Below are 27,038 nucleotides of genomic sequence, written 5' to 3'. Positions count from 1 at the left end.
CAATTTTCTATTTTTCTAGAAGAAAAAAACCCAGAGCAACATACCTAATTTTCTTTAAAGACAGGTAGAGTCTTTCTTCCCACTTGCCTTAAAAACAATCAGAAAATAATCAAACTAAAACGTCATTTCTAAGTATCATACCACAGTGGAAATATTTCAAAGTGCGACATTTAAAATAGATAGGGGCAAAAAAAAAATATATCTTGAGGGTTTTTTGTTTGCCTGGTTTTGTTTTCTGTTGTTGGGGGGTTTAGGTTTGTTGAGTTTTTGGGGGTTTTCCTCCTCATAATTTCGTGTTTGGTCTTTCTGCAATAACCTGACAATTTTTTTAGGATTTAGGACTATGTAGTGGAAGTCGGGGGGGGGGGGGGGGGGGGGGGGTTGGTTTTTTTTTTTGAGAAACATGCTTATATTGACATCACACTGAAGAAACAGTACAGTTGGTATTAAATTTGGGAAAAGTTAAGACAGTTGTATGCTTTTATAAGAGAAATCTTTTAAAATAGATCATTATTTTCAACAGCTTGATCCTTATGACTATGAAACTATTGAAATTGTCCTGAAAGCGATGCAAAATGCTGATGAAAAGAACACCAGTATCCGGCTAAATCAGGTATGTCCAAATATATTGCTGTTACCTTGCTAATGGCATTTCTATTCTACTTTGTCTATTTATTAGTGTAGCTATTCAAGAGTCTGTTAAAATTAATTGAATTCTTCTATCCACACAGCACTCATTCAGAAAATGGCATTTAAGAAGTAGTGATCTCTAGCTATTTCTCAGCAATGGCTCATAGCAGGGATAAAAATAAAAACTACAGATATGCCAAAACATACAATCTATGCCAAAAAAGCCTTATGGCTCCAGGACATAAGTGTGTTTACTGGAGGGGCGGGGGGGCAGGGAGGGGGTCAGGGAGGAATATAGTAGTTCTGTGGGGTTTTTGCTTTTTTCCTTATTTTTTTTTCCTATTTTTTTTTTCTTTTTCCCCCAGGCTTTGAGCCTTCTCAAGCATCTGGAATCTTACAAAAGAATTTCTCCACCAGTAGACGTAGAAACACCAATATGTTTTAGAGCGTGTGATTCCCTTATCTCCAGCTGCTCAAACCAGACTGCCCTTTCATCTGATATTCTTTAGAACAGCACAGTGTTTCTGGAACATTATATGTATGTTCAGTGTTTTTCATGGCTAGATATATGTATAATTCTCTGCTATCTGTGAACTTTAAAGTTCTACTGTATATATTTTATATTATTTGGTTTTCTTTATTAATACAGTTTTCATCCCAAGTACTTCTGAAAACAATTGGGCTCCTAAATTGCTACTGGTGGGGGTTAACTGGCTTTCAGTGGAGCTAAGATGATACATACAGTGCAGAATTCTGTCCTCCAAGTCTTTTCTTAGGACCTTTCAAAGACCAAAGTAATTCACATATCCCACTTCCCAGGCCAGTGTGGATAATTAAGATTATATTCTTTTTCTCCTAGTGGAGGTCTGCATCTAACAATAAACTGAAAGTGCTTAATTTCATAGAGAAAGCCGCAAGCAGACTGCGATAATATCATAGGCATCTGTCTCTTTCCTTTCAGCTGCAGAGCTCAGTGAGGAATCCTTCCCAACACTTCTATTGATTTCCAAACTAATGAAGGTAAAGTAGCATCTTAAAAGAATTTATTTCAAAATTATCATTCCACCACCCACACCCACCCCACCACCCAGGAAAAAAAAAGAGCTTTTATCTGTCTTTTGCATGATGTTGTCCTCAATTTTGTCCTCACTATAGAACTTCTGGCAACTCTTATCTACTTCAATGTTTTTCTAGGTTTCACTGGATACCTTACACATGTCTGCAGCTCGACATGTCTTTGAAAAAAAACTGAAACCAAAAATATTTGAAATGAGGAATGCAGGATATACATCGGTTGTTAACAAGGAAACAACTAAAACTGTGCAGACGATTCAGTCATACCTGCTGTCTATAATTAATCCAGAGTGGGCTGCAGCTATTGCTCACAAGATTGCACAAGAATTTCCAATAGGTAAAATGCATATGTCATGTAAAGTAACACCAGGAGGAGAATAGTTTTGAGAAAAGAAAAGCTAGCTTGTGACCAAACATTTGTCCAGTATTCTTGGATAAAACCTGGGGAAGTTTGAGAATAAAAATGCATTTGTCTCCTACATCAAACTTTGAACAGTAGGTTAGAAAAACAGCCATTTCATTACACAGCATCGCTATTACATGCTTTTTTCTCTTTTTTTTTTAAGCCATGTTTTCTTGCTTAAAGTTTCTGCATGTTCATACCATCTTCAAACATGTTTATCAGCAAAAACAAATATTTCAGCCAAATTCAAGCTAGCTTCTCTTTTATCTGAATCCAAATAGATAATATTTTTTGCTCTTCAGGCACAAGAGTTTTCCTAATATTTTAAATAGCTTCTACTTTTTTTTTTTGATTCTTTAAAATCAAATGAATATACTGTATACTGTAGAAAAGACTAATGAAAACTTACTTTATTTACTTCTCCCCCCCCCCCCCCCTTTTTTTTTTCCTTTTAAAAAGGTCCTGACTATGTTCAGGCATTGAAATTCTGTCTCTCTCTAACTGAGAAATGGCTAAAGAATACTACAGTTAAGGTAACAGTAAACTGCTGGAAGACTTGTTGTATAGTTGGGTACTTACATGAGCGTTTTGTCTTGGGTGTTTTGCGTAGTGGCATCTAAACTGTACCATAATCAACCCTGATATGGGAAGTACTTTCTTTTGGGAATGTAACTGTGTAAGTGACCCCCTCTGAAGAACCCTCTCTGTCCAGTAACATTCTTCTCACAACTAGTAAAAATTAGGCTTACAGTTCTTGTACACTGGACAAAAAATGTACGCTTTTAAGGAAGAATAATAAGTTCTTTCTTGTGTTGTATGCATCTGTTCCCACTGTTAAATCAATAGCATTATTAACTTTTAGTTTGAGTTCCAAGATTCTCTAGCTATTTATAGTAGTATGTATAAAGAAAATCTGCTTTAAGTTGATTCTCAGGCTAATTTTTAAAGGCTTGGTAGGGGAAGGTGAATAAGAATCTCATCCTTGCTTATAAATATTAAACTTGCTATGGAGTTGTTGCAACACAATGAATACTAGATAATTCTCTGATACTCAGTCACATCTTTACACAGAAATGTGCCAAAATTAAACTAATTCTAGCAGCCAGAATTTAATATTAAATTTTTTTCTTCTCCATCTTGCCTCACAATGTCTTAATTTTTTGTACTGGTGCATATTTTATTTGGCTTTTTCACAACATACCTTTGTTTACAATTTTTTTTTTTTCAAAATACATTTTCTCGCTAGAGCATCATGGTTGATACTGTCTATTTACAGAAAAAATACCTGCAGATACAGGTATGGGGATGCATCTGAAGAACAGATCTTGCTACTCAGTTCACTGTTTTAGGCTGCAGAAAGTTAAGATGATTTTTTCTAGTGCTTTTGAATAAAAGGACATTGTTTTATATAAAACTGTTGTGTTTTGCTAAAGGATGACTCACGTGAAAAAGCAGAAGTCCTACAGAAGAAATTATATATTCAGTATAAGCTATCAGCAACTGAAAATGTTCTAATAAAGCATAACTTGAACACAGGAGAGCATTTAAAAGCTATTGGGAAACCAGCAAATCTTATCATTTCACTATACGAACACCACAGTATAGACCAAAGAATCCAAAATCCAACTGGTAGAGATTATCCAGGTGAGTATCCATAATCTAGTTTCAAAAGAGCAAAAAGAAGTTCTTTAAAAAATGCTAAGTTTGTAAATATATCATCTCTACCTATTTATGTAGATATCCATATGGCAGCTAAGGAGATAGCTGAAATTAATGATTTGGATATGAACAAAATTTGGGATAAACTGCTGGATAAATGGCTATGTCAGAGTATACTGCCCTCAGAAGTAAGTCATCACTGGAGATTTGGTTTTGTAGAAAAACGATTGATTGCATAAAATATATATACTTTTATCACTGGTCGAAAGACTACGTTTTATTTTGCACAATTTGCCTTTAGTGCTTATGAATCTATTTAAGATGCATCTGAATTCAGACTGCTGATAATTTCAGTACCTTTCTAATATTGTTGCACACCACTGTTTCTAGTGAGAATGATTTGAAATGCTTTCCCTTCTCTCTGTATAGAGATTAAAATCTTATTTTTGGTGCTACGGTAAAGGAGTAAAGGAGTTGTAAATATATTAGCCTCATCAAACAATGATTTGAGAATCGGAAATAGAATTAGTCCTCTCCTGTTGCAACTTGGGTAACAGAGAGTTAATTGCTGACTATGCAGCTGGATGAGAAAGAGCAGGGAGCAGGCATTGCCTCTGCTTCAAAAGACCAGTTAGCAGGCTGAGGAATGGCAGTGGCTGCCAAGCATACAGTTAAATAAAGAAAGGACTGATAAAACCAGAATTCCTTTCCTTGGCTGCATTAGCAGGGGTGCCCAGCTTTTAAGACAGGGTTTAAGGAAGTCTATGACGCAGCTATTTATCCAAACAATTTAGAGAATTCTCACAACTAGATTTTCATGTCTTTTTAAAGAAAAATCAAGAAATCTTTGGAGATGTAGGAGAAGATGAAGAACTCCGAAGGTATGTGTGTTGTCTTACACATAATGCGATGAATTATTGTTACTTTGCAAGTTTAACTGTATCTGGCTTTTTCAAGAAACTTAAATAGTGTGTCTGATTTGGAACTCACTGCTGTGTTCTTATTTTTACTTTCTGGTGACATCAGTTTCAAATTGTCAAATACTTATTTAGGCAATGAAATGCCATTTGCAATAACTTCACAGATGCAGGTAAGTACTTGGAAGTATCTATTAGGAGGTTTTCTCTATACCCATAGAATCTCTTATCCTTAATCTCTTTTTGACAGGGAAATATATTTACATTTGAATAACTATTAGTACATTGTATTTCAGTAGCTATGCTGTACAAAATAAGTAGTAATGCTGTACAAAAATGCATTTTTGCAGAGTTATATATCTACTTCAGTCGTGCCCAATGGATTATAGTTCAAGAATGCTTTTCGTGGTTACAACATCTACCACATCTGTAAGTTTCTGAACTCTTATTTTAGCTTGCTACTTATAAAATTTTTACCTCTTGCTAAAATCAAGTGGTGTCTGCTTAATTATATGGGTTTCAATCTATGGCCTTTCTGTTTTGGATGGTTTATATACCTGTATGAGCAGTACGTTTCTCCACCCCACACCTTTGGAGTAAAACCGTGGTGTTTGTTGAATTTTGCTATTGACTGTCAAAAGCAGCCCTTGACCTCTGGATTTTCTAGATTTGTTGTTGATATTGTCCAAAAATAACTTCATTAAACGCTTTCTAGAATGTGCTTTAGGCAGGTGTAATACATTGGTTTGCTCTGGGTGGAATTAAAGCAGAGCGGTAAAATTGTTTTAGCATAACTTTAACCTTCAGTCTTTCACACTTACTAAATGTATTTGTGATACTACATTTCAAAAGTATTTTTCTTGCTGCATTAATAGTCTTAAATCTAGAAAACCTTCTGGTTTAGCAGTGTTCTTTGAAGTTGACATATTGTAACTGGTTGGTATAAAAGTTGAAGGTGAACCAGTCTGTTATTTAGCATATATTTCTACTAAATGAATCAAAAAATCTCAGAAAGGATCACATTAGACATCTGTAACACTCTAGTTGTTCAGCCAGTTGTGATTTTCCAATGTTGATTTTTTTCCCCCCCTCAGCCGATTGGTGTTACTCAGTTGACATTTGCTCACAGGAGCAGAGCACTGAAGTGTCTGCTCTACTTGGCAGATACCAACACTGTGGAATCACTCTTCAAGAAACCCATTGAGAACGTAAAGTAAGATGAATTTTCCTTAAGGTGTTCCATTTAATAATGTTGTTTTGTTGGTCTTCAACAGCCATTGGAAAAAAATATGTGATATTTGGAGAATTATTTTTTACTGATCTGTTTTTTGAGTTTTAAAAATCTGAGGAGCATAATTAGATCTTTTAACTTGACTGTAATGCAGTCCAGTACATCACAGTCCTAATTTGTAAACCTGAAAGTAACATAATAGTACGTGGAAAATACTTTGTTCCATTTTGCATAGGTTGTGGTTACTTCTCTAGTAACTGAAGCATTTTCTCCCACTTATGTATATAGTATTCTGTTCATCAGAGTTTGGAAAGGGCCGTCTTGCGAAGACATAGTCTTCTGCAAAAATAAGGAACCAAACCACTGTAGCACAATGTTGTTTCTTTGAAAATATCTGTAAAACTAACTTCCTTACAATAGATCTAGAAAAGAGTTTCTGCTGGTAGTCTGGAACTGGGGACTTTTTAGTGGAAAGTGTTTTTTTGAGAGTATACCATACAAATAGCTACACACAGGTTTCTGTAAATATGCATTATCTGTGCATGAATGAAATTTTAGTTGTAAAAGTTACAGTAACTGGTTTATCTTTAGAGATGATCCAAAGCATCCATCATTCAGGTGAATGAGGTTTCCCTAAGCAATTGAAGTTTTTTACTTCATTAAGGTCTCCTTCATAAGTACAAATACAGTCTACATTATTTTTTCCTTTTTTTTTTTTTTTTAAAGCAACAGAAGAACACTATTCCAATATCATCCTGAGCTTGATTACAGTGATGATCATACTATAATTCATATAAATATCATTAACTCCTGGGTTTGGGGGGACTTTTTTTACAGGTATCTTCTAAAATGCTTCATTTATCTGGCGGAGTTTGAAATCTTGAATATTCCATATACTTATGAATCATTTCATAGGAATCCTAAGGAAGGAATGATTAAAGGGCTGTGGAAAAATCACAGCCATGAACCCACGGTATGATTTTTACATCCTTTGTAAATTTTTGTTTGTTACACATTGTGTGAAATGTACACCTTTCTACCTAGCATGTGCATTTCTAAACAGATGTTGCTCTAATGTACTCTGTCCTATTCATACACTACTTATTATATGCTACTCACAATTATATTGAAAGATACCAGTGAATATGCAGTTACCTCAGAGACTCCTCTTTCAGTGACCAAAAAAACCCTAATTTGTTGATTTGTTGACAACGGCCCATCACATAATTATTCCCTAGTACTTGCCCACCTTTGTGTACCCTGACCTTGTCTTGCCTGGGAAGCAAGATCTTAGGTGCAGAAGCCTTTCTTTTTTTTTTCTTTTCTTTTTGTCTTTTCTTTTTTCTTTCTTGTTGTTGTTGAAGATACTTGGACTCATAGCTCATACTTTAATATCAATACAATATTAATAGGATACATCTTTAGAATAGCCATTAGTTACTTATCTAATACGCCAGGGATAGGTTTTAAGTTATACTCTGCTTAGGAATTTGACTTTGACAATTACTTTGTGTTCCTGAGTATGCTTTGTAAACAGCTAACTTAACACTGAAGATAAGGGCAGGTAAGTGAGATTTCCAGGTAGACAATAGGATATGACAAAAGAAGTATACTCTTCTATTAATTTATAGCCATAAAATGGAAGTGATCTGTTCTTATATACACATGCTAGTCTAAAATTTGAAAATGACAGATAAAAAAAACTTTATCCTTCCTACAATTACAAAATAAAGTGGTAACATATATAGGTGGGGGTTTTGGGTTTGTTTTAATTCTCCTCACGTGTAGTAATTTTGAAAGTGGCTTGGTTGTGGCCATTCAGGAGTTAAAGATCTAATTAATGCTGTAAAAATCTAAAATTATGCTGGCAAGCAATAAATGTTGGAAGATCATGAAGGAATATTAAAATACAGTGTCTTTGCTCTCCTTCAGGCTGTTAGACTGGTGACAGAACTTAGTCTAGAATACAAAGTATATGATTCCCAACTGTGGAATGGGCTTCTACAGAAACTCCTTGGTTTCAATATGGTAAGAAATTTTTAAGTATGAATTTCTGCAGCGAGATGAGAAAAAGGCTTTCTTTGTCCACTGATTTCTAAAGAATGGGATAGCTACATCACCTATAAACTTACTGTGAGCAATTGTTGATAATTTACGTGGTTACTTTGGGGTCCGAGATACTGATGAAACTTTTAGAAATTTGTGATTTAGCAGTAATGCTTGAGAATTTTGATCTTAAACATTTCTAGTTTTATTTTTTTAAAGGCACAAAGCCTTTCAGATGGCAAGAGTAAATCCTACAATAATTCTGAAAATTCTTCGTGTTATTGTAATTTTACAATGTAATATGCATATTTTTGTGTGCAAATATATACACATATGCACAGACTGTGCATGTATGTGTATACATGTACACACACACACAAATATTACCCCTAAAATGTATGTATTATGATAGTAATCCTGATTTTTGACATTCAGAATCTTAATTACCTCTGATTGTCAAACTTCATGTAATGTTGCTACAGCCTAAGGTGGAAAAAGATGTTGTATCAGGAGCTGGTATTGAAGCTAGTTTTAATCTAATGAGATTTAGGTACTAATAGCAAAGAAGGTGGGATCATAAATTTTTCAGCACCAGTTGTATTAAGACTTCCAGAAATCTTGAGTATTTGTTGAAACAACCATATGCTGCTACTGCTTTTGATAATTTAATTTATTGAACTATAAATCATATTTCCACATGCATCAGTTATTCCTCTCAAAGGAACATCAGTACCTTTAGCAACTGTAAGTTTGCATCCTGCAGACAACAAGTGTAATGTACTTCTGCAGATTATTGCCAAATATTCAAAAACACTATAGTATTTTATAATGATTTTTTTTCCAGATTCAATACCTAAGAAGAGTTTTGATAGCAATTACTGGGATTCATTCATTATGGGAGGTAAGAAAATATTCTCCAGCTCCTAATCTTTTTCTTCACTTAACAGGAATTTAGCATCATATTTATTTGTGTATGTGAATGGCAGCCATCTGCACCATGAAGTGTTACACATTAAAAGATTCTTTTTGATTTTTTTATCATAATGCAGTATGCAAATGAGTATTGCTATTAATCACTGAAATAGCATATTTTGCACTTGTGGCTCCTTCAGTAAACACTTATTTAGAGTGTTTTGTAAACTTAGAAAGAATGATTTTGCCATCAGTCAAAACATGGCTAAATCTTAAAACTATGAGATGAAGAAAGCAATGTTAGGGAATAATTCATCCAGGATAAAAAGAAAAATTGACAGGTTTCTTCCACCTACAGTAGGTCAGGACGTCTGTGTTTACAAGTACACTTAATTACAACTGTATTTGGCTATTACTTTAAATCTTTGTTGTCAACAGATTCCCAACTTCAGTCGAGCTTGGCGAAGTGTTATTCTGTCACCATCTCTCACAGGTAGGGTTGTTACTATACAAGCATGATAGCTAATAACTTGATTATGTATTTACTTTATCATCTCTTTTTTATTAATTAGCTTCATGTCCACCAAGTCCTAAACAGTTAGAGGAATGTTGCCAGTGTTTTGTGATTCTGCTCAGGTAAGTAGGTGGAACATCCTGCATTTATATTAGTTTGAGTGGGAATGCCTGTTTGTAATTTCTCATCCAGCAACCTGCCCTGGAACATGTAGGGGAGCTCTGAAAACTGGGGAACATGAGGCATGAGGAATAACCTTTTGCTGCTTGTGGGAAGGACAGAATTATACATACCCGAGCAAGAAATTCTGTGCTTGCCCAGACTGTTGACAAACATGCTGTTTACTCAGTACCCCTGGCTGTTGAAACTGTACTGGGAACTGCTCTCTGAATTGGGAACTGCTTTCTGAACTGGGACTCAGCAGCACAGACTGCCAAAACCCGATATATCCGGACAGTCACTGTCCCTATGAGGGGTGTCTTTTCCTGTCCTGACTTTTTTAAAGGACTCATGGTCAAGCCTAAAAGTCCAGTTAATATCTTTCTTAGCCCAAAATATAGCACGTTTCCTAAAACATTAACATAGAGTCTAAGAGTGAAAGAATTTATTTTCCTACAAAGAATAAATCTGATATGGCAAAAATCTAATAGCTGCATATTTATAAATGTGGGTAACCTATGGTATTAATGTTCCAAAACATTCTGTACATAAACCATTTTGTTTTGCATTGGCTTTACTATGTAAAAAAGCACAATAAATCATTATCTTATTCACCACGTGCTCTGACTTGCTCACAAGAAGAACCAGAGCTCAGAGAGCCTGACTTGAACCAAAAGTTAGTTAGGAAATACCAGAAAGGGATCCAGCTGAAGAATGTGCCTACACTACTGTGCATGTACACATGTACAAAAGCCTTACTCTGGACAGGTGGACAACATTTCCCCCCAAAATAAGGCCTTGGGTGTTTAAAAAGAGAGGCTGAAGATGGGATTTTTTTCAAACTAGAAAATGGTCATGCACTTGTATTCTGTGACACTTCAAGTCACGCAGCTTGGCTGTTTCTGAAAATAAGATGAGGTCAAAATGTATTGTTCTATCTGGCCTAAAAATCTCCATGCTGTTCTGTTGACAGTAGTAAGCCATCTAGTTATATATATCGTAGCCAAGATCTTCACTCCTAATCTTCTTCTGAAGGTGTCCTGTTCTGGCTGACTTGGATGTCATTGGAATAGCTAAACAATATGCACAGCTGGACCTTCCAGCTTTTACTTTGGGGTGCCTGATGCTGATTCCTGAGTCTGAGAAGCGAGAGCAGCAAATTCAGGTAAGTTTTTTGTTCTGTCTGTGCAAGGGAAATGTCTTTAAGCATGTTATGTTCAACACAGGCTGCAAGAGATGGTAACTTATAATACCAACTTATTTAAATATGTCACTGCTGACAGCTGCTCAGCATTTCTCACCCACAAAGGCTATTGCTCTGTTGCTCTGAGTTTGTCCTTCTGAAAGGGATCATGTGAACCCTTCCTTTTTCTTTTCTTTTTTTTTTAAAAAAAGCAAAACCAGCTGGCTTCAAGTCATCCCCAGTAGCTTTGTCATATGACTTTGCCTTTTATGAATTTGAGGATATTTTGTGGGTTCCCACCCATTAAACTGATGGGAAAGAAAAATCAACAAAACCCAAGCCATAGCCATATACCTGCCAGAGCAGCGTGAAATTGATGATAATGTATATAATTGCTAAGGAGCACCCAGTGGTCTAGTTTCACAGCAGATTGTAGGAAAAGTACTGAATCCTACTTTAGAAAAAGTGTTGAAAAAACAAAAAGTGGTGAAACCTCCTGACTTCTTAGAAAGATGCTTGATATGCATCACAAGTTCTAATGTAAACCTTTTGCTGTAAAGCTATAGCCTCACTATTCATGTATCTTAAGTTTCCTTTCTCTTCTCATTTGCTTCCAGAAATTTATACTCAGCATTGTTCTCCCAGAAGAAGCATTATAGGCTGTTCCCATATTTGTCATGAGCAAACTGGCACTAGTAAAAGCATCTTAAATTCTTAGACTGCCAGTCACTGAAGTTAAGCTCAGAAAAATTTTCCCAAATTGCAGCATTAGTGTAAGACATTCAGCCTTCTGGCAATGAGTCAAAAAAAATCTCTTAATAACTACAACAAAATACCCTTTTGAGAGTTAAAAGGAATGAGTACTACTCTTTCAGTCAAACACCACAGATCCTGGTTTGATAATTTAATGTTTGTACCTAGAATTTAAAATATTAATTGTTCCTTAATAAATTAAATATTTGCTCTGAAGGGAGAGTTTCTACTTTCATCATTCACAGAATATTAACATTTTGTAACTTATTTTTGCAAGGGTTTCTTATCAACGTGTAACACAGAAGCTGTGCTGCAACAAATAGATGAACATATGAACACTGGAGAAGTAGTAGTGTTTGCTTCTCAGGTAAATAAATAAAACTTATTTCACTTGCCTTTGACTTAGAAGCATTTTTGATAGGTAAGTGTACACAAAACCTTTTTTATTCTCTCCCCTGATCTTGCCAAGCATTGACACAATGCACACATGTAAAATATAGCAACATTTGCAGGGATTTTTGCATTTTTTATTCATGCTATGCGACTAGAAAACCTTTTTGTATACACACACAGTGCTGTGTTATAGGCTGCCCCTATGTGCGGGACAGCATTGTTTGCAGCAGTACTACTTCATTTTTCTAAATGGATGTTTTAAGCTAAAAGGCCAAAGGGCTTATGAAACTGCACTCTCTCTTGCCTTGCTCTGGGTTGCCTTTCTAAGGGCAAGTTTCTTAACTCATTCCCCTATCTGAATCTGAGATTAGCCTTCATAAAATCTACCATTTTGTAGTAATAAAAATAAAAATCCTGCTGTATGGTAGGTCCAGTAAGAAAACTTGGAGCTCTTTCTCTTCAAAAGTAAAATTTCTTATGTTTACAGTATTAATACTTTTCCATTACTAAAATTTAAATCTGTAGATCAGATCTTTGGTTTTGGACAGTATCATAAAGGAGAAGCTATATGAAAAATTCTTGAAAACTAAGTATTTTCCACTGTTGAAGCAACAACTGATGAATACTCACCGAATCAAAGAACTGGTGGATTATTTTGCAAAAAAAGACTGGTAAGTTAATAAAAGGTAAAACAGCTGATGCATTACTGATAGTAATTACAGAAATTTAGTATCTTCTTTATTTTATTTTCATTTATTTGAAGTCATGGAGATTTTCTAGTACTTAAGTCTCCAAGAATATTTTTAGTATTGCTATGTTAAATAAATAAAATAAAAAACCCACCTCACTACTTTGTATACTTAGGATAGAGTTTTACAGTGTTATTCAAGCCAAAGTAACAGCTTGTTGAGCCTGCACTGGCAAGCCGATCAAATGCAATTAAAATAGAAGTAACCTGACCAAAAAAGGAAACATTTAATTGCTTCACTGTACTTTCAGATGTATTCAGCTTAGTGGCATCATAGACTCATAGCTTTGGCAATAAGAATGCTGAAGAAATAAATGAACTGCCTATACTCAAGGGTTAGGAATTGGTGGGTTTGCCACTAAGCTTTTCAAGAGCTACAAATACCCTTTATTTTCCACGTAAATAAAAAAAGGGTGTTGCTGCTGAAGCTACCTGCCAGGCAGTTGTGCACTTTCATTTCAGACCCCAAATACTTGGTATTGCAAGTCACTTTGTTACCAGTTATCCTGCAGTCAAAATATACATATATTTATATCAATAAATAACCATTTAAATTCTAGTATGTATTGGTTTTATTAACAGCCACAGGTTAAATGCTAGGCTTGTCGTGTTTTCCTCTACTGGGAAATGATAGGACCCATCCAGTTTAAAAAATGTGGGCTCATACTTTATTTTTCCGCTTCAGTGTATATAGTCTAAATTCTTGGCTTTATAGAGAGCTTAAGTTGACAAAGTTGATAAACTTTTGCCTCCTACAGCATTGATGATGCAACAGCCCTAATTCAAGAATATCAAGAGAAGTGTGGAAATCCTACTCTGGCAGACATACCATCATCTGATCTTCTGCAGGTAAAACAAACCACTTTTGTACCTCAGGCAGTATTTTCTCCTTTTTTTTCTAAACTAAGACTCACTTAATTTTAGCAAAAATATTTGTTAGCAGAGTTACTAATTCAAATAATTCATTTCACTTAAACAAAATCTGTGTCATGCTAAGCCCTGTACTTTTACAGGTCTTAGATTATATCCCATTTTCCTAAGCCCTATTATTCTTGTACCTTCCAGATGTATCTGAATGGATCAGAGGAGATGGGCGTACTGGAACTGCCGTAGATAAAGTCTTGATTTACCCTTTTCTTTTCTCCCTCTACTGGAAAATGACAGCTGTGCATTGAGAATGCTCATAATGGTGAAAAAAACTCAATGTTCATTTACCAAAAGCTACCCTGAGCTTTCCACTTTAACTGTTCTAGGCTGCTTCTTCTCCATACTCTATCCTTATTGAAACAGCTTAGATTTACAGCAGAACTTCCTGTTTCTGTTCAACAGTAATGTTCATATTTAGCACGTTGATTTTAGGAAGGATTAAAGTTTAAGTCTGCTGTCAGGATCACTCCAAGATTTCAATCACACAGACATAACCTTGCATATTGTGATAACCTTTTTAAAAAACTGTTAAGTGGTGTACTTCATGTAAAATAACCTTTCTAGACAAACTGTAATTTTAACAAATGAACAGACTTATGTATCAATTCTGGCCTGACAGTATTCTATAAAACTTCTTAATAATAAAGTTGTTGGTAAATTTATGTTCCACCCAGTCACTAACCTTCCTCGAATAATGCATGTCAAGGTTTTCTTTGCACCTTTGTTCTTTCTGTGTGTCTGCAGCAGGATAAAGCAAGAGGCATGTGTTTGCATGAAGGAGCACTTAGCCAGAGCTTCCCGAGATAGCAGGCTGAAATGCTTGGGCTTTTTCTAAGGTAAAGCAGGGGTTTTTTTGTGTAGAAATAAGTTATTTAGTCAGCTTATGACACAGAAGTAAGGGTTCTAGCTGTTCCCTTAAGTTCTATGGAAAACAGTTAAACTCAAACCCTCATGACAAATACTGCACAGCTGCTTACATGGATATTGCACTGGAAAGTCATAATATAAAGGCCAACATCTGCAAAGGAAACAGGCCACCATTCTAAATGTTATTCAGTAGGAAAAAAAAAAAACAAACCTTTTTTTATTGGAAAGTTAGTAGTTAGGAGAAAGGGGAGCTGTTAAAATACATTCAGTTCCCTGCAGAGTCATGAGAACAGGAGAGCCACAACGTCCAGTCTTCTTGAACAACCAGTGTTTTAGTCTTCAGTAGCAGTATGAATGTCATATGGAATTACGTTATTTAAAACCTCTATACATGGAGCAAAGTGTATATGCACAGGTAGTGTCAGATGTAAGCCGTAAATAAAATAAAAGCCTCTCTTCACTTTGTACAGATTTAATGAGACCATAATTTATTAAAGCACAGTGGTATTTGAAACTGCTTTGATTATAAAAAGACTGAAATTAAACTTTCCCCAGTGAAATTACTACTGGCAGTTATGAGTTAATTGTAGTATTATCAGAATCTATCAATCCTTTTTATTAATTGGGAATGTTAAATTGAGAAAATTAAGTATCGGCTGGATTCTGAAGCAAATGTAACATGGCCCCAGAGCCTCAATGTTTTTGGTAAAGCCCTTTGGTGACTGACTTCTAAACTAGAGCATCAGGCATTTTAAAAGCAACTACAACTGCTGCACTTATTCCCAACAACAGTTCATAAAGCTTAGTTTTTCTATGAAGTGGAGTTTATTACAACATTAAGGAACAATATTTAAACAGTTATTTTAATGGAATATTTTACAAATCAATTCATACAGAGAAAAGCAAACACAATGTTGTTTCAGAGTTATTACCAATAAGCTACATTGTTAAGCTGTTAGCGAGTAAGTGTAGTACTGTAAACTAGCAATCAAGTATTGCAACTTGCAGTTCAGAATGAGATGGTAAAAATACCACACAAGCAAGAATATTTTTAAGATTTTTTGTACTCAATTCTTTCTACTTTCACATCATCTCCAATTAGTTGATAGACATATGTAACTACTGTAGAAGCCTGGATATCCATCAGCACAAATGAAGGAATGATGTTGCTGGGAAGAGAGGAAAAAAAATCATATTAATTATGTGTATATAATCATCTTAGCAGTGTATCACCACTACTTAACAGAAATCACTCTAAGAAAAATGGATATGAATTTTGTAAGCATAATACCTCAGATCTGGAGCTTTAAGTATTTCACTCTCATCTGTTTCAGTGAAGGAGCTTTAGCAATTACTATCAACCCCTCCTCTCCCCAACATTTACAATGTAAATATTAACCCTCATGAGTTTTGTAGCTCAGTTTTGTTATCAAGAACATCCCCAGAGATACTTCCCATACTTCACTTACTTCTCTAAGGCATGATAGGCTCCCGTAGCTGATCCTGGATTGATATAGAACTTGTTTTCATGTTCAAATGCCTCAAATTTATGTGTATGTCCTGAAATAAGGATGTCCACATCAAATTGCCTTTGTAGCAGTGCCAGGCTGGCCATGTCACCCCAAGGAATAACCTGATGGCCATGAATCAGCCCGATTTTGAACTGTCCAACAGTTACAACTTTCTGTTCAGGATAATTCAGGTTCTAAAAATAATGATAAAAATCCAAACACAGATTAGATGTACAGATTTATACTTAAAACAACTCTGCAACACCAAGAGAGAGGGGAAAGCTTATGGAAATACTTAATGTAATCGGTGCTACTGCTACAACATGGGAGCCTGAAAGCTGGTTTTATGAACACTGGGGAGAACGTGGTAGGATGCAAGGAACTTCAAAGATCTACCAACAGCAGGTCCTGTTTGCCAGAGTCCTAGACATAGCCAAGTGCACAACTTTCATTCATACTGACGACAGATGAGACCTTGCTATGCAATTCACACTGCTGACTGTAACCCCAACTCTTTTGTCCACTTGCTTTCCACATGCTCTTAGTATTCTATAACCTCTGTTTGCCCACTTCTTGAATTAAAAATCGCCCAAATGTCCTCTTATTTCAAAGACACACAAAAAATGTCATTATCAAAAAGGACAGTACCTCATCGAAGTCCCCTCTGACAACATGAACATCCCCAGCCAGAGTCTTGAGGTAGTCATAAGTGTCCTTGGTGCAGAGGTTTCCTGTGCAGAGGATGTGTTGGATCTTTCCTGGAACCAGCAGTTTTTTGAATTTGGCTGGGAGGCTGTTGCATCGATGTGGAATGTGAAGATCTCCCAGTACTAACACCAACTTAACAGGTGTCATGACAGGAAAGAAAGACCATTACAGATACTTATTAAGACAAGAATCATCGGCAAGCAGAAAGCATTGCAATGTTTTCTTCAGTTTCGTAACTTTGCATTTTGATGTAAAAGCTACTAAAATAAGAATGAAATGGTGATGGAACATGGCTATATTGAGGGAAAACAAGGGCCCTTACTAACAGAACATCAGCCAGAAGGAGGCCTTACAAACACAAGTCTACAGATATTTTTTTTATTTTGTTGCTGAAAGCCCTTGTGAGATATGCAGAACCAAAATGTGTTACTACTTGATGTATTTTACACAAATTTGGGAACTACCATAAACTATCCCACTTTTTTACCCCCTCCTTAGACAGCCAAAAAAAAAAAAGGACATCTCAAGCATACATTCTCAGGCACAGACTTGGCTAACCTGTGGCCATTTCCCTTTAAAACTCTTCAAGTTTCTTTCTAATTTAATTAATTTCTGTTTTCTTCCTTATATATATATATATATATATATATATATATATATCTAAAAAAAAAAAAACAACAGCAAATTTGCAAAATGTGTTAATAGCTGACCAGAATAGGAAGGTTGTTCAGAGTCCATGTTGTAGGAATCACTGAACAACAGAGTAAGACTAACAGTTTAAAAAACAAACAAAATAAAAAAAAAAAAAAACCACAGGGCACTGCAGAGAAGATAAGCCAGACTACTGCACACCACGTGTTCCAATTACCACTTCTAAATATTCATCATTTCAGTACAATAGATGGCAAGGAGAATACAAATGTAACGAGGGCTTCAAAATTAAGGATTCTGATGAAGTTAAGACCATAGTTTAATACCACAGGCTTTAAATCTGCAAATAAAGAAATAAGTGCAAGCAACATAGGAATAAATTAATTATGCAAAAAGGGCATGAAAAGCTCTACAAAGCATGGAATGTTATGCCACTATACTGTAAAAACACTGGATCTAGAGACAGTCCTCCCTGTTAACTTGATTAATAACTCCATATTAAAGAGAGTTTACCTTCCAACCATAATGCTTTGTTAGTAAGACAGATCCTAAAATGACAGCCATGAGATGCATTTGTAAAAGGCACAGCCCAGATATATAAGCAGTAGTAACTATGTTAAGAAATTATCTTTTTTAATATTTGGTTTTTATGGTTTTAAGCTATGCAGCTATCTTCATGCTAACAGTCATCAAAAAAGGCAGAGGGAACTTGAGTGGCTTTTTTGTTTTTGGGATGGGGTTGGGTGGGGTTTTTTTAGATTAAGAACATCTCAGTGCCATCATCAAAGCCATGCATCTTTGGAGAACAGATGGTTGAAAGTATTGGTAAAGCAATACAAGAATTTTTAAATCAATGAGCTACCAATTTAAAACTAACCCAGAAGAGAGGGGAAAAAAAATCCAAAAGACACATTTTTGATGGTCTTTCAAGAGTTCCCAGTGACAAATACCCTTACTAGCATCAGTCTAGAGATGACATACTTGAATGCAAGTAAAAGATGGGTGACAGGTGATTTTGATTATTTAAGTAATTTTGATTATTAGTGGCAATGGATAGGTTCTCTTACTGACACTTAAGGGACTTCGACATGCAATGCCAGTTATGTACTTAAAATTTTATTAAACATTACTGCCACTGCAAAGATAACCCCACTGAAGTCAGCAGAGCATGTGCATTCGACAAGACCTCGTCCTTTGCTGACAAACTGGCAGGCCTCATATTTTCCCCCAAATCACATTTGAGCTTCCATTAATTAAACTCTGCAAGCTGCAATAACAAAAACTAAAAGCACTGAAGTGTGTTTAATAGTCACAGGTCTCTGCAACATGAAACAGTGGCAAAGTATATTACAACATCTGGTTTTTACTAGGAATTTAGGGGCCATTTTGAGCACGGCTTGAACAGCAGCCCCTACTTATATACCATGTGACATTTGTAACATATAGTGACATTAACAAGCCCTTACCACCAGTGTTAGCAACAGCCAAGAGGAGTAAACTTACTCTGTGCCCAGCCTTATTGGAATGAAGAAGTTGATTGCAGACAGGAGGGAATGAAAAACAGGGTGAAACATGATCAATGTTAAACAAAAGAAAGCAACAGAAAAGAAAATATAGCCAAATGAATAGGCAAATCATAATTATTGTTGATGTTATGAAAGAAGCGTTAAAAAATAAAACAGAATTAAATTAAAAACGGGCTCCTGCGCGCAGTCGCCGGCGGCAGCCCCCCAGCACGGCCTCCTCGCCGCGGCGGGCCCTCAGGGGGGCTTCACCGCCTCAGGGGGGCCTCGCCCCCTCGGCGCCCCCCTCCCGCCCCTCCGGCTACCTCAGCCCGGTACCAGACGCGTTTCTGGCCAGACACCATTCCCCGAGCGCACGCCCGGCACCACCGCGCAGGGCCGGGACCCGCCCGGCCGCCACACCGCACCGCGGGGCACTCCGCTGGCCCGGAGGACGCGAGGCTGGGGCCGGCCGGCGCCGCGCTGCGAGCCCGGCGGGGAGAGGGCCCTGGGGGTGGGGGCTGGGCGCCCCCGCCGCTCACCATCCTGCTCGGCGCCGCGCTCCCTCACACCAGCCGCTGCGGCCCCACCCGGAAGCCAGGCCGGCGCCAGCCACCCGCGACGGCGGCTCCGAAGGGCCAAGCCAGCCCGAAACGCGTTTCTCGGCGGCCGCCACCCGTAGCTACATCCGGGGCTCTGAGGAGGGAGAGTGGGCACCTCCCCTCGCCCGCAGGGAGCGCGTCCCGCCCTTTCTGCCGCTGTCGTGTGAGGGGAAGGGCGCGGCCATGAAGTGTGTTATTGGGGGGGCTCATCTCAGAGGTACCCGTGGCCCCAGGGGAGACAGCGAGCCGGGGACAGAGGGGTGTATGTGAGAGAAACAGGCACCCCACAGCGGGGCTGTCTCGGGGCGGCAGGGCCGGCATGGGGGTGCGTGACTGGCCTGCTGGCAGCCTGTGGACCCTGGTACTGCCCTCCTTGGGCTTCCCCGGGGGGGCTTTGAGACGGTGCAAAGTGGGGCACAAGCACTGGGGGCCACAGCACAGCTGAGGACCTGCCTCATCCGCAGCACAAAGGCATTTTTGCGGGGCGACATGCAGCCTCGGGAAGTTGTTCAGGTCAGAGAGCAGGGGGCTGGGTTTGTGGTGCTTTGTGGAGAAGCCCTGTCTTAGCTGCGCGCTCCCATGTGCACGCCATTAGCCTTCCAGAGGCCCAGCGAAACCCCCTTTTGCACGGCATTTCGTGCAGAATGCTCCGCTGCCAGTGCCAGGGTGGGCAGAGGCGAAGTTTGAGACCTGCTGCTGGTTTCTTTTGTGTTTCTTAAGGCTCCATCTTTACCGATTGCCAGCTGCTTACCGCTAGCTCAAACTTGTTGCCATCTGCAAAATGAAATTTTTAACTTTGGTGGTGTTTTGTCTGATTTGATTGAGTTCATTTGTGGTGTCATCAGCTCATGCCAGTTGCTGCAAAGGGACAGATGATACCTGAGGTGTGCCTTCTCAGAGGCAGCTTCCAAAAACATGAAGGTGCTACTAGAAAGAGTAATGTTTTCCACCATGTCATCAGTTTTCTTCAGAACATGTAGGAAATTTGTCATGTTTCCTCTTAAATTATTCTGAAAAAAATGCAGTATAACTTTTTTTAACTTGGAATGCATATTACGCTGTTTTCTTTGCCTGCTAGTGTTCGGAAGAGCAATACATGCCATAGCACGTATTAGCGATGAATTTTGGTTTGACCCCGTAGAAAAAGGTGTAAGTGAATTTGATTTATTGTAATTTTTAAATCTTTCTTGGAAGTGTAGTATTTATGTTACTGGATATTGTGATGTTTTCCTGCAGGTACCCTTCAGTCTGAATTACATTCTCGCTCAGCTTTCTCCACTTCCAATATGGACAAATGCCATATTTTCTGTAATTGTAATTATGCAGATTACATCATGGAAGATTGATTTCTACTCTGCCCCTAGTATTCTTCAATTTTTTGTTAACTATGCTGAAGCTTGTCCAAGACATCCAGATTAATAACAAGGGTTTTATTTCTGTTGTCATGGGTCAAAAGGTTTATGTTTTGTACCACATCAGAAGCTTAACAACATGTTTTTGTACTGGTATGACTCAACAGGAAGAATACGTCCATTAATACACCTCTGACTAATCAAACAGCATTTCCAGCAGAATCAGGGTTTTCTCTAGAAGTTTCTTAAAGTGATCAGCTCTCCTTAACTTGCTGGGAGGCTGGAAAATCAGAAGGGGAGATAATGTCTTTTTATACCTGAAGAATTTTTGAGGTGCTATTAGTGTCTTTGCTCATTTTGCGCGTATCATGTGGATGAGTGTACAGAAAAATTGCTACAGAATAAACTCTTGTCCTTCAAATGCCTCAAATGCAAGTTGAGCTGTGTTTAGATAACTCACACTTCAGGGCCATTTAAATGTCTGTGGAGTGGATTCCTATGCCTGTGTTGTACCAGTGGCTTCTGACAAGTAATAGGGAAGGTGTTAAGCATGAACATGTTTGTACACATAATGCATCTATATTTATTTTGAGATGTATGCATTTAAAGGTTTTGTGGTTTAGGTATGGTACTGAAGCAGAGAGATGGCTCTTTTATTCAAGGTTTGGTATGAAGTAGTTTTGAGTTAATGAATTACCTGTATTTCCAGCTTGCCTTAAGATCAGTGAATTCTTCAAGGTCAGCATATGCATATGTCTTCTTCTCATCTATGTTTTTTCAACATTACTGCTGGACAGCTGTGTCTCAACCATGTCAGAAGAAGAAACAGTTATTCCACCCATATAAATTGATAATTAAGGTACGTTTTAATGGAAAGTTATGCACAGCTTTGTAAGCAGCTAATTAGCCCGGATTCCAAATGAAATTATAGGAGGAGCCTCATAGAGGTATATGCATGGCTCTAAACTCAAGCACTTCTGAGCAATTCTGCAAAAGAGAGCATTAGTATTTAATTATTTTTAGAAGTTGTACCTCCTGAGCTGTGCCCAGTGGTTCCCAAAGTCTGAACCAACTTAATCTTGGGGTGAAGGAATACCACATTTCTGCCTCTAGAGTGTTTCTCCTGTAACCTTCAAAAACTGTGCGAGCCCAGAGGGCTTTGACCAGTTGTTTAGCAAACAGATCTATTGGCCAGGTATTGGAATAGTGGGTGAGGACAGCAAGGATAAGTACTGGAGTACTGGCCACCTCAGATTCTGCTTACAAAGCAATTTGGAGAAGCCAGAAAAGCAGGAGCTTGAGATAAACTGTAGGGAAATTTGCAAAATTGCTTGGTAACATCTGCACTAATTTTTACCTTTTTTTTTTTTTTTTCCAGTCAGTTCTTCCTATATTTAGGTGTGTAAATGTGCTGGAAAGGAATGTAGAAAAATGCAGCATTTATACAAATATTTACGATCATCACATAACTTTTCAGCTTCTCTGCAAACATGGTAGGTTACACGTAAAGTGACTTTACAGAAACAACAGCAGTTTAGATCAACAGGGCAACACAATATTTAGTGTAATTATTAACTGAATGTTATTGATGGAACATTATGCCAAACACTTGTGGCCTCTTCACATCATAACTTATATTCATCATGTGCATCACCTTGATAAAATGAAGTTATAGCAGGCTTTATCAGACAAACATGCTTCAGTTCAGGAGTTAATGCATGCTATATATTAATTGTCAGCCTGCTGCTTACAACATTTAGATTAGGCTGGAGTAAATACTGAAAAAACATACGTTATGGAAAGGGAGGGGAATCCCATTTTGGCAAGTGTTTGAACTAGAGGATTTACTGGGTCTTTCCACTTCTAGTACTTGCAGTTCTTCAACCCAGTAACAAGTCTGACAGCCTCAGTCCAGCAGAACACCAGGTATATTCATTGGCATTAGTCTCTGCAAAATTCATACAGAATCAGCATTTATCAGCATACCTTGCTGAGCTGTGCTGTGTAATAGGTAGTTGCTTATATTATTAAAAATCTATAGCTTTTATTACTAATAATGAGATAATGTATCAAATTAGTTTCACGGCAATTAGGCTGTCTTAGCTCAAGCTTATCTAGAAATACATAGAGATCTGTAGGGTTTGTCTTTTGTATTCCACCACCACTTGTAGTATTATACCAGTTAAATATTGAAGCCTTTTTTTCCCCTGCATTTGTTGCACTTGTTGGCGTTTACTTACTTCATGCGGATTCTTAAAAAACTCAGCTGCTGGAGGAGCATAACTAATGGGATGAAAGATGTCTTAGATGACAGGTTAATTCAGCTTTCTATTTGTGGGTGAGTTATTTCCACGTAGATAGTCACTTGGTTACCTTCTGAACTGAAAAAAAAACCATTTAAAATCACAGCCCATCACTGATTTTTGTTCAAATCCTTTATACTTAGGTGTTGTAAAAACATATAATCTGATGTTTCAAGAATGTGATCCGTTGCAGGCTGTTTTTGCAAAGCACATGTGTCCGAACATACTTAAAGTCCACTCCAGGTAATGAATGCAAAAATAGTTTTTCTGAAGAAAAAAAATCATACAAGAAGCAATACTGCTCTCATAGTCATTAACACTATCAAAATCTGATTAGGGCACAGTCAAAAATGGCAAATTCCTAAATCCTGTGTCCTAGTGCTTGATATTTTCACATCACAACTTAAGAAATTTGGTTAATTCTGCCATTAATCCTACTCAGTCTAACCTTGAGGGGCATGTAACGTATAATTTGAATTCAGGCCTTTGAGCAACTTCCACCTATGACAAATAAAGTGGTGCTCTGCTTTCATAGGCAAAGAATCCAGTGGTAAAAGTACATTTTAATAAAATGCAGTAAGGCAAAGTTCTGCTTTGAAAAGCAGCCCTTTGGAGGAATCCAAGGTATGGCTTGTCATTGCAAGCAAAGGCAAATAACAGTTAGGCTGGACTTTTCCTGACAGCATTTCTATTAAAAATGTTTCTTGTGCACAGGAGCTGTTGTCACAATAACCAACCATTAAAGCATCAAAGGTGTATAAAGATATCTCTGTGTAGATACTATGCACTGTGTTTATAAAAAGATGATGCGGCTTTCAAAACTGCAAGCTTTAGAATAAAGAGTACAGGATGCCAAGGTTTGCTCAAAACTTTGATATATACCTATAGAGAAGTAGCATATATTTATATATAAAAGTCTGATTTGGCAGCATACACAGGCATTAAATATAAACAAATTTGCTTTCATAATTACTAGTTGTATTTTTAAATTTCTTATGTACCTATTGCTATATAAATCAATCAAAAAGATAGAGCACACTTCAGGGGATGCACATTTCAAAGGCAGTTTTTCAAGCAGTATTGCCAAGTAACAATTTTAATTTCTAATGTAAGTAACAAATGCTAGCTAGTAATTTGTGGCAGGTAGAATTATTTTAATGCTGAATGAAATTTTATAGGCTGCTGGCTGATATAATGATTCACTTTCCGACCAGTCAAGAAGAAGTAACCTTATCAGTTACTCCGATGAAAGTTTGTTTCAAGAGTTACACTGAGGAAGACACTGGTAATGAAATTCAAACTATGAGACCATATTGGGACTTGAAAAAGGTGAACTAAAGGAATAGCAACTATCGCAACATAAACGGAGAATGCATTTTATGGCTGAATGAGATTTTTAAGAGAGAAAATATACAGAGAGATATTTTAAGTCACACTGCCACCCTCTAGTGTTAATATATTTTAAGAAAGTATGTTTTTAATAACATTTTTCTGGTGTCAGTGGCAGATATCAGACTGAGCAGCCAATTGAAATAAATTATGCCACTTGCTGTAGGCTTGAACAGAGGTAATTACTGTGCTGCAAGAGCAGAAGCATGGCAACAGACAGGAAAAAGGAGATAATTTTATGTTTTAAAAAAGAACTATTTAAATCTGAATATCATAATTATAGAATTGATATCATTACAGAGTGTATTTTAGTATAAGGGCAATACAATATGTTAGCTGGCCTAACGCTGTGCACTGCCATTTTCAGATCTCCATCTGAGATGGAGAACAATCTAGATTCTTGTTGTGTGACTCAAACTAATTATAAAGATATAATTGTGTTTTTGAAGTATAGGTTCTTGTATATCATATAATAAAGGGATGCTTTTCATACTTACTTATGACCAAAGCTGAGGATAATGACCTAGAAAAAGGTGACTGCCTAGAGCGTAGGGGTGGGGATTGTGCTGAGAGCAGGCTGAAGCAGGGGAGAGCAAGAAGGATTAAGTGGTGGAAACTGGAGTGGAACAGGTAAGAAATGACTGAAAATAGAAAGACACTAAAAAGTTTACATTTTGAATGACAAATTTTGTTATTTTAAAAACATACACTTACAAGGATTATTGTAAGAAAGAAAGTGAAAAAAATAGTAGGTAAAAATTGAATGAGACACCAAAAAAAACAGTCAAGGAGAGAAAGGAGGAATTACAGGCATTGTTGTTGTATAGCATGTGATGCAGTATACCGCCTGCAGCAAATGTTCTGTATGCACTGAAACAAAACATGTCCTTTGAACATATCATCTGGTGATGGCTTGGGTTTTTCCTCTTTCAGGGTTAATTTTCAAAGAGAAATTGCACCCTCTGCCTAGACTTGTTTCATTTGCGTGCGGTAGGCCTTGCCTTGCAGAAGCTGGCACATGTGTTGCAAGTGTTTATTTCTACAGTTTTAAGGAACTTCACAAGTGGGGGCTGAGATAAAAAAAACCTCTTGAGCAGAGAACAGAAGACTGGGAATAGTCTGTAATACTTTGTTAGCAGCCTGGCTTTGGAAGGGAACTGGATAGGTGTGTGCTTTTTAGGCCGCTGTAGAATTACCCTGAATACCTCTGAGACTGTAACACATCAGGGAAGTAGCCTCTTACTTTCTTTTCACACACCTAGTAACAACTAGGGGCTAGTCTAATGGTAACAAGCCAAGCGACAATTGAATACCTGAAACTGAAGAGCCCATTTCCTGTTGCCATTCCTGTTGCCACTTACGTATCAGGAAGAGATTATAATTTAAAACAAAGAACCTAAGTCCACCTTCATTGTCCTCTGATTGTCAGCAATTATGATTAATCTGTTAAAGTCATGTGGCATTTTTGTCTTCCCATCTATGCAACAATAAGCAGCTGGTAATACTATTTGCAATGAATGCCTGTAGCCAAAGCAGATTTGCCAGAACATCAGCAGGTATCAGGTTAGATCATGCAGTGGAACATAAAATAAGATTGTTAAAAGCCAGTTAAATCTCCATAATATATTGTAAATAAATTGTGGATTTTCTTTAACTTAATTATGAAATAAATTTAGATAAGCAAAACATTTATTACTGTTACTATAAAAATACAATTATTTGTTCAAATGGTGCTGATGTAAAAACTTCATGGTTATAATCATAGTTTTGTTGAGTTCAAACTTAATCCTTTTGAGTCCTTGACTTTTTTGTTATTTTACATAGATTTTTCAAAGACAATGCTAACTGAAATACAACTAAACCCAGATGAATTTGACTACTTTCAAGTTGGAGTAGATTCTGAAGTGACGTTTTGCCTTAAAGAACTGAGGGTAAAGTAAGAATTTGTCTTGAAAATAAAACATTTCACATTAATTTGCCTGACTTGACCAGGACAATGCAGAAAGGTCCCTGCAGAACAGCCATGGGAATTGTTCTGCCAGGCCTCCTGACCCGCAGCGGTATTTCACTAGCTGGTTGAAGACTAGCTTTAAAACCCAGGATCTTTAGGACACTGTGGAGGCCCCTCACCGTAGCCTTTGAAAGGCAAGGGAAACATTTTGAAAACAACAAAAATGTAGTTTCACTGCTGGGCAGACACACTGTTCTGGGGAAAGCATGGTGGCCGGAGAAATTCTCCCTCCAGAAGCTTTTTTAGCAAAACTCCAGGTGGGGAAGGCAAGAAATGTGTTCCAGAAGCAGTAGAATTTTACCCTTTTTTTGCCAGTAAACAACAGCTGGGATAAACCTGGATTCTAATATTAATCTTCTGTTTTTAAAACAGTGCTTAACCGCCCATCCCTTCTTTTCAGGGACTACTAGCATTTTCAGAAACTACCAGTGTTCCTGTGTCAATCCATTTTGATGTATCTGGAAAGTATGTATCGGAACACACCTGACTAGAGCTACTGCAGTTACAGCCCTACAGTGGGTTTTTGTCTGTAGCTTACTTGATGAGTATTTAACTGGAGCAATAAAACAGATTTTCATTTTGTGCCAAAAGCT

The 27,038-nt window shown here is 37.3% G+C and overlaps 3 protein-coding genes across 12 annotated transcripts in view; 2 read left to right on the top strand and 1 right to left on the bottom strand.

Moving 5' to 3' along the window:
- Window positions 1–14,211, top strand: part of KNTC1 (kinetochore associated 1) — a 41,473-nt gene extending 27,262 nt beyond the window's left edge. The window contains 21 exon segments of the mRNA XM_055795901.1: window positions 524–613; window positions 996–1,058; window positions 1,060–1,168; window positions 1,592–1,650; window positions 1,825–2,041; window positions 2,567–2,640; window positions 3,541–3,751; window positions 3,845–3,954; window positions 4,598–4,647; window positions 5,034–5,112; window positions 5,778–5,896; window positions 6,752–6,887; window positions 7,847–7,942; window positions 8,805–8,861; window positions 9,311–9,365; window positions 9,445–9,508; window positions 10,581–10,710; window positions 11,759–11,848; window positions 12,400–12,545; window positions 13,381–13,471; window positions 13,688–14,211. Coding sequence (XP_055651876.1) covers window positions 524–613; window positions 996–1,058; window positions 1,060–1,168; window positions 1,592–1,650; window positions 1,825–2,041; window positions 2,567–2,640; window positions 3,541–3,751; window positions 3,845–3,954; window positions 4,598–4,647; window positions 5,034–5,112; window positions 5,778–5,896; window positions 6,752–6,887; window positions 7,847–7,942; window positions 8,805–8,861; window positions 9,311–9,365; window positions 9,445–9,508; window positions 10,581–10,710; window positions 11,759–11,848; window positions 12,400–12,545; window positions 13,381–13,471; window positions 13,688–13,747 — 2,106 coding nt within the window. The 3' untranslated portion in view covers window positions 13,748–14,211.
- A 1,011-nt stretch (window positions 14,212–15,222) lies between these two features.
- VPS29 (VPS29 retromer complex component) lies at window positions 15,223–19,481 on the bottom strand. 3 transcript variants are annotated; one of them, XM_055795934.1, is made up of 5 exons: window positions 19,331–19,348; window positions 18,790–18,801; window positions 16,576–16,767; window positions 15,886–16,121; window positions 15,223–15,585 (listed from the first exon to the last, which is right to left on the bottom strand). In XM_055795934.1, exons 1-5 carry the CDS (start codon window positions 19,331–19,333, stop codon window positions 15,468–15,470), a joined length of 561 nt encoding a protein of 186 aa, XP_055651909.1. In that variant the 5' UTR covers window positions 19,334–19,348; the 3' UTR covers window positions 15,223–15,467. The 3 variants fall into 3 exon arrangements, with proteins under 3 accessions (XP_055651909.1, XP_055651910.1, XP_013154778.1); XM_055795935.1 differs by lacking the exon at window positions 18,790–18,801 and having other exon boundaries at window positions 19,331–19,481; XM_013299324.3 differs by lacking the exon at window positions 19,331–19,348 and having other exon boundaries at window positions 18,790–19,271.
- Window positions 19,482–19,522: 41 nt separating this feature from the next.
- The window catches only part of RAD9B (RAD9 checkpoint clamp component B), a 9,704-nt gene continuing 2,188 nt past the window's right edge, over window positions 19,523–27,038 (top strand). Inside the window, exons 1-8 of one of the 8 annotated variants that reach the window (XM_055795924.1) lie at window positions 19,523–19,607; window positions 20,469–20,539; window positions 21,452–21,601; window positions 22,121–22,235; window positions 23,189–23,288; window positions 24,224–24,330; window positions 26,259–26,365; window positions 26,846–26,910. In XM_055795924.1, coding sequence (XP_055651899.1) covers window positions 19,574–19,607; window positions 20,469–20,539; window positions 21,452–21,601; window positions 22,121–22,235; window positions 23,189–23,288; window positions 24,224–24,330; window positions 26,259–26,365; window positions 26,846–26,910 — 749 coding nt within the window. In that variant the 5' untranslated portion in view covers window positions 19,523–19,573. The other 7 variants (XM_055795926.1, XM_055795928.1, XM_055795925.1 and 4 more) reach the window with 7 other exon arrangements.

Source organism: Falco peregrinus, chromosome 2 (genome assembly GCF_023634155.1).
Source record: "Falco peregrinus isolate bFalPer1 chromosome 2, bFalPer1.pri, whole genome shotgun sequence".
Classification (NCBI taxonomy): Eukaryota; Metazoa; Chordata; class Aves; order Falconiformes; family Falconidae; genus Falco; species Falco peregrinus.
The sequence above is the reverse complement of the archived record's forward strand: the minus strand, read 5'-3'. Positions and strand labels throughout refer to the sequence as shown.

What these genes read in the sequence shown, in the direction of transcription:
- VPS29 (XM_013299324.3), bottom strand. Translation starts at nt 18,924, where the DNA reads ATGATTTGCCTATTCATTTGGCTATATTTTCTTTTCTGTTGCTTTCTT. An exon ending in CCAATAAGGCTGGGCACAGA is followed by an intron (nt 16,768 to 18,789) that starts GTAAGTTTACTC and finishes ACACCTGTTAAG; the next exon opens with TTGGTGTTAGTACTGGGAGA. An exon ending in GCCTATCATGCCTTAGAGAA is followed by an intron (nt 15,586 to 15,885) that starts GTAAGTGAAGTA and finishes CTCTCTTCCCAG; the next exon opens with CAACATCATTCCTTCATTTG.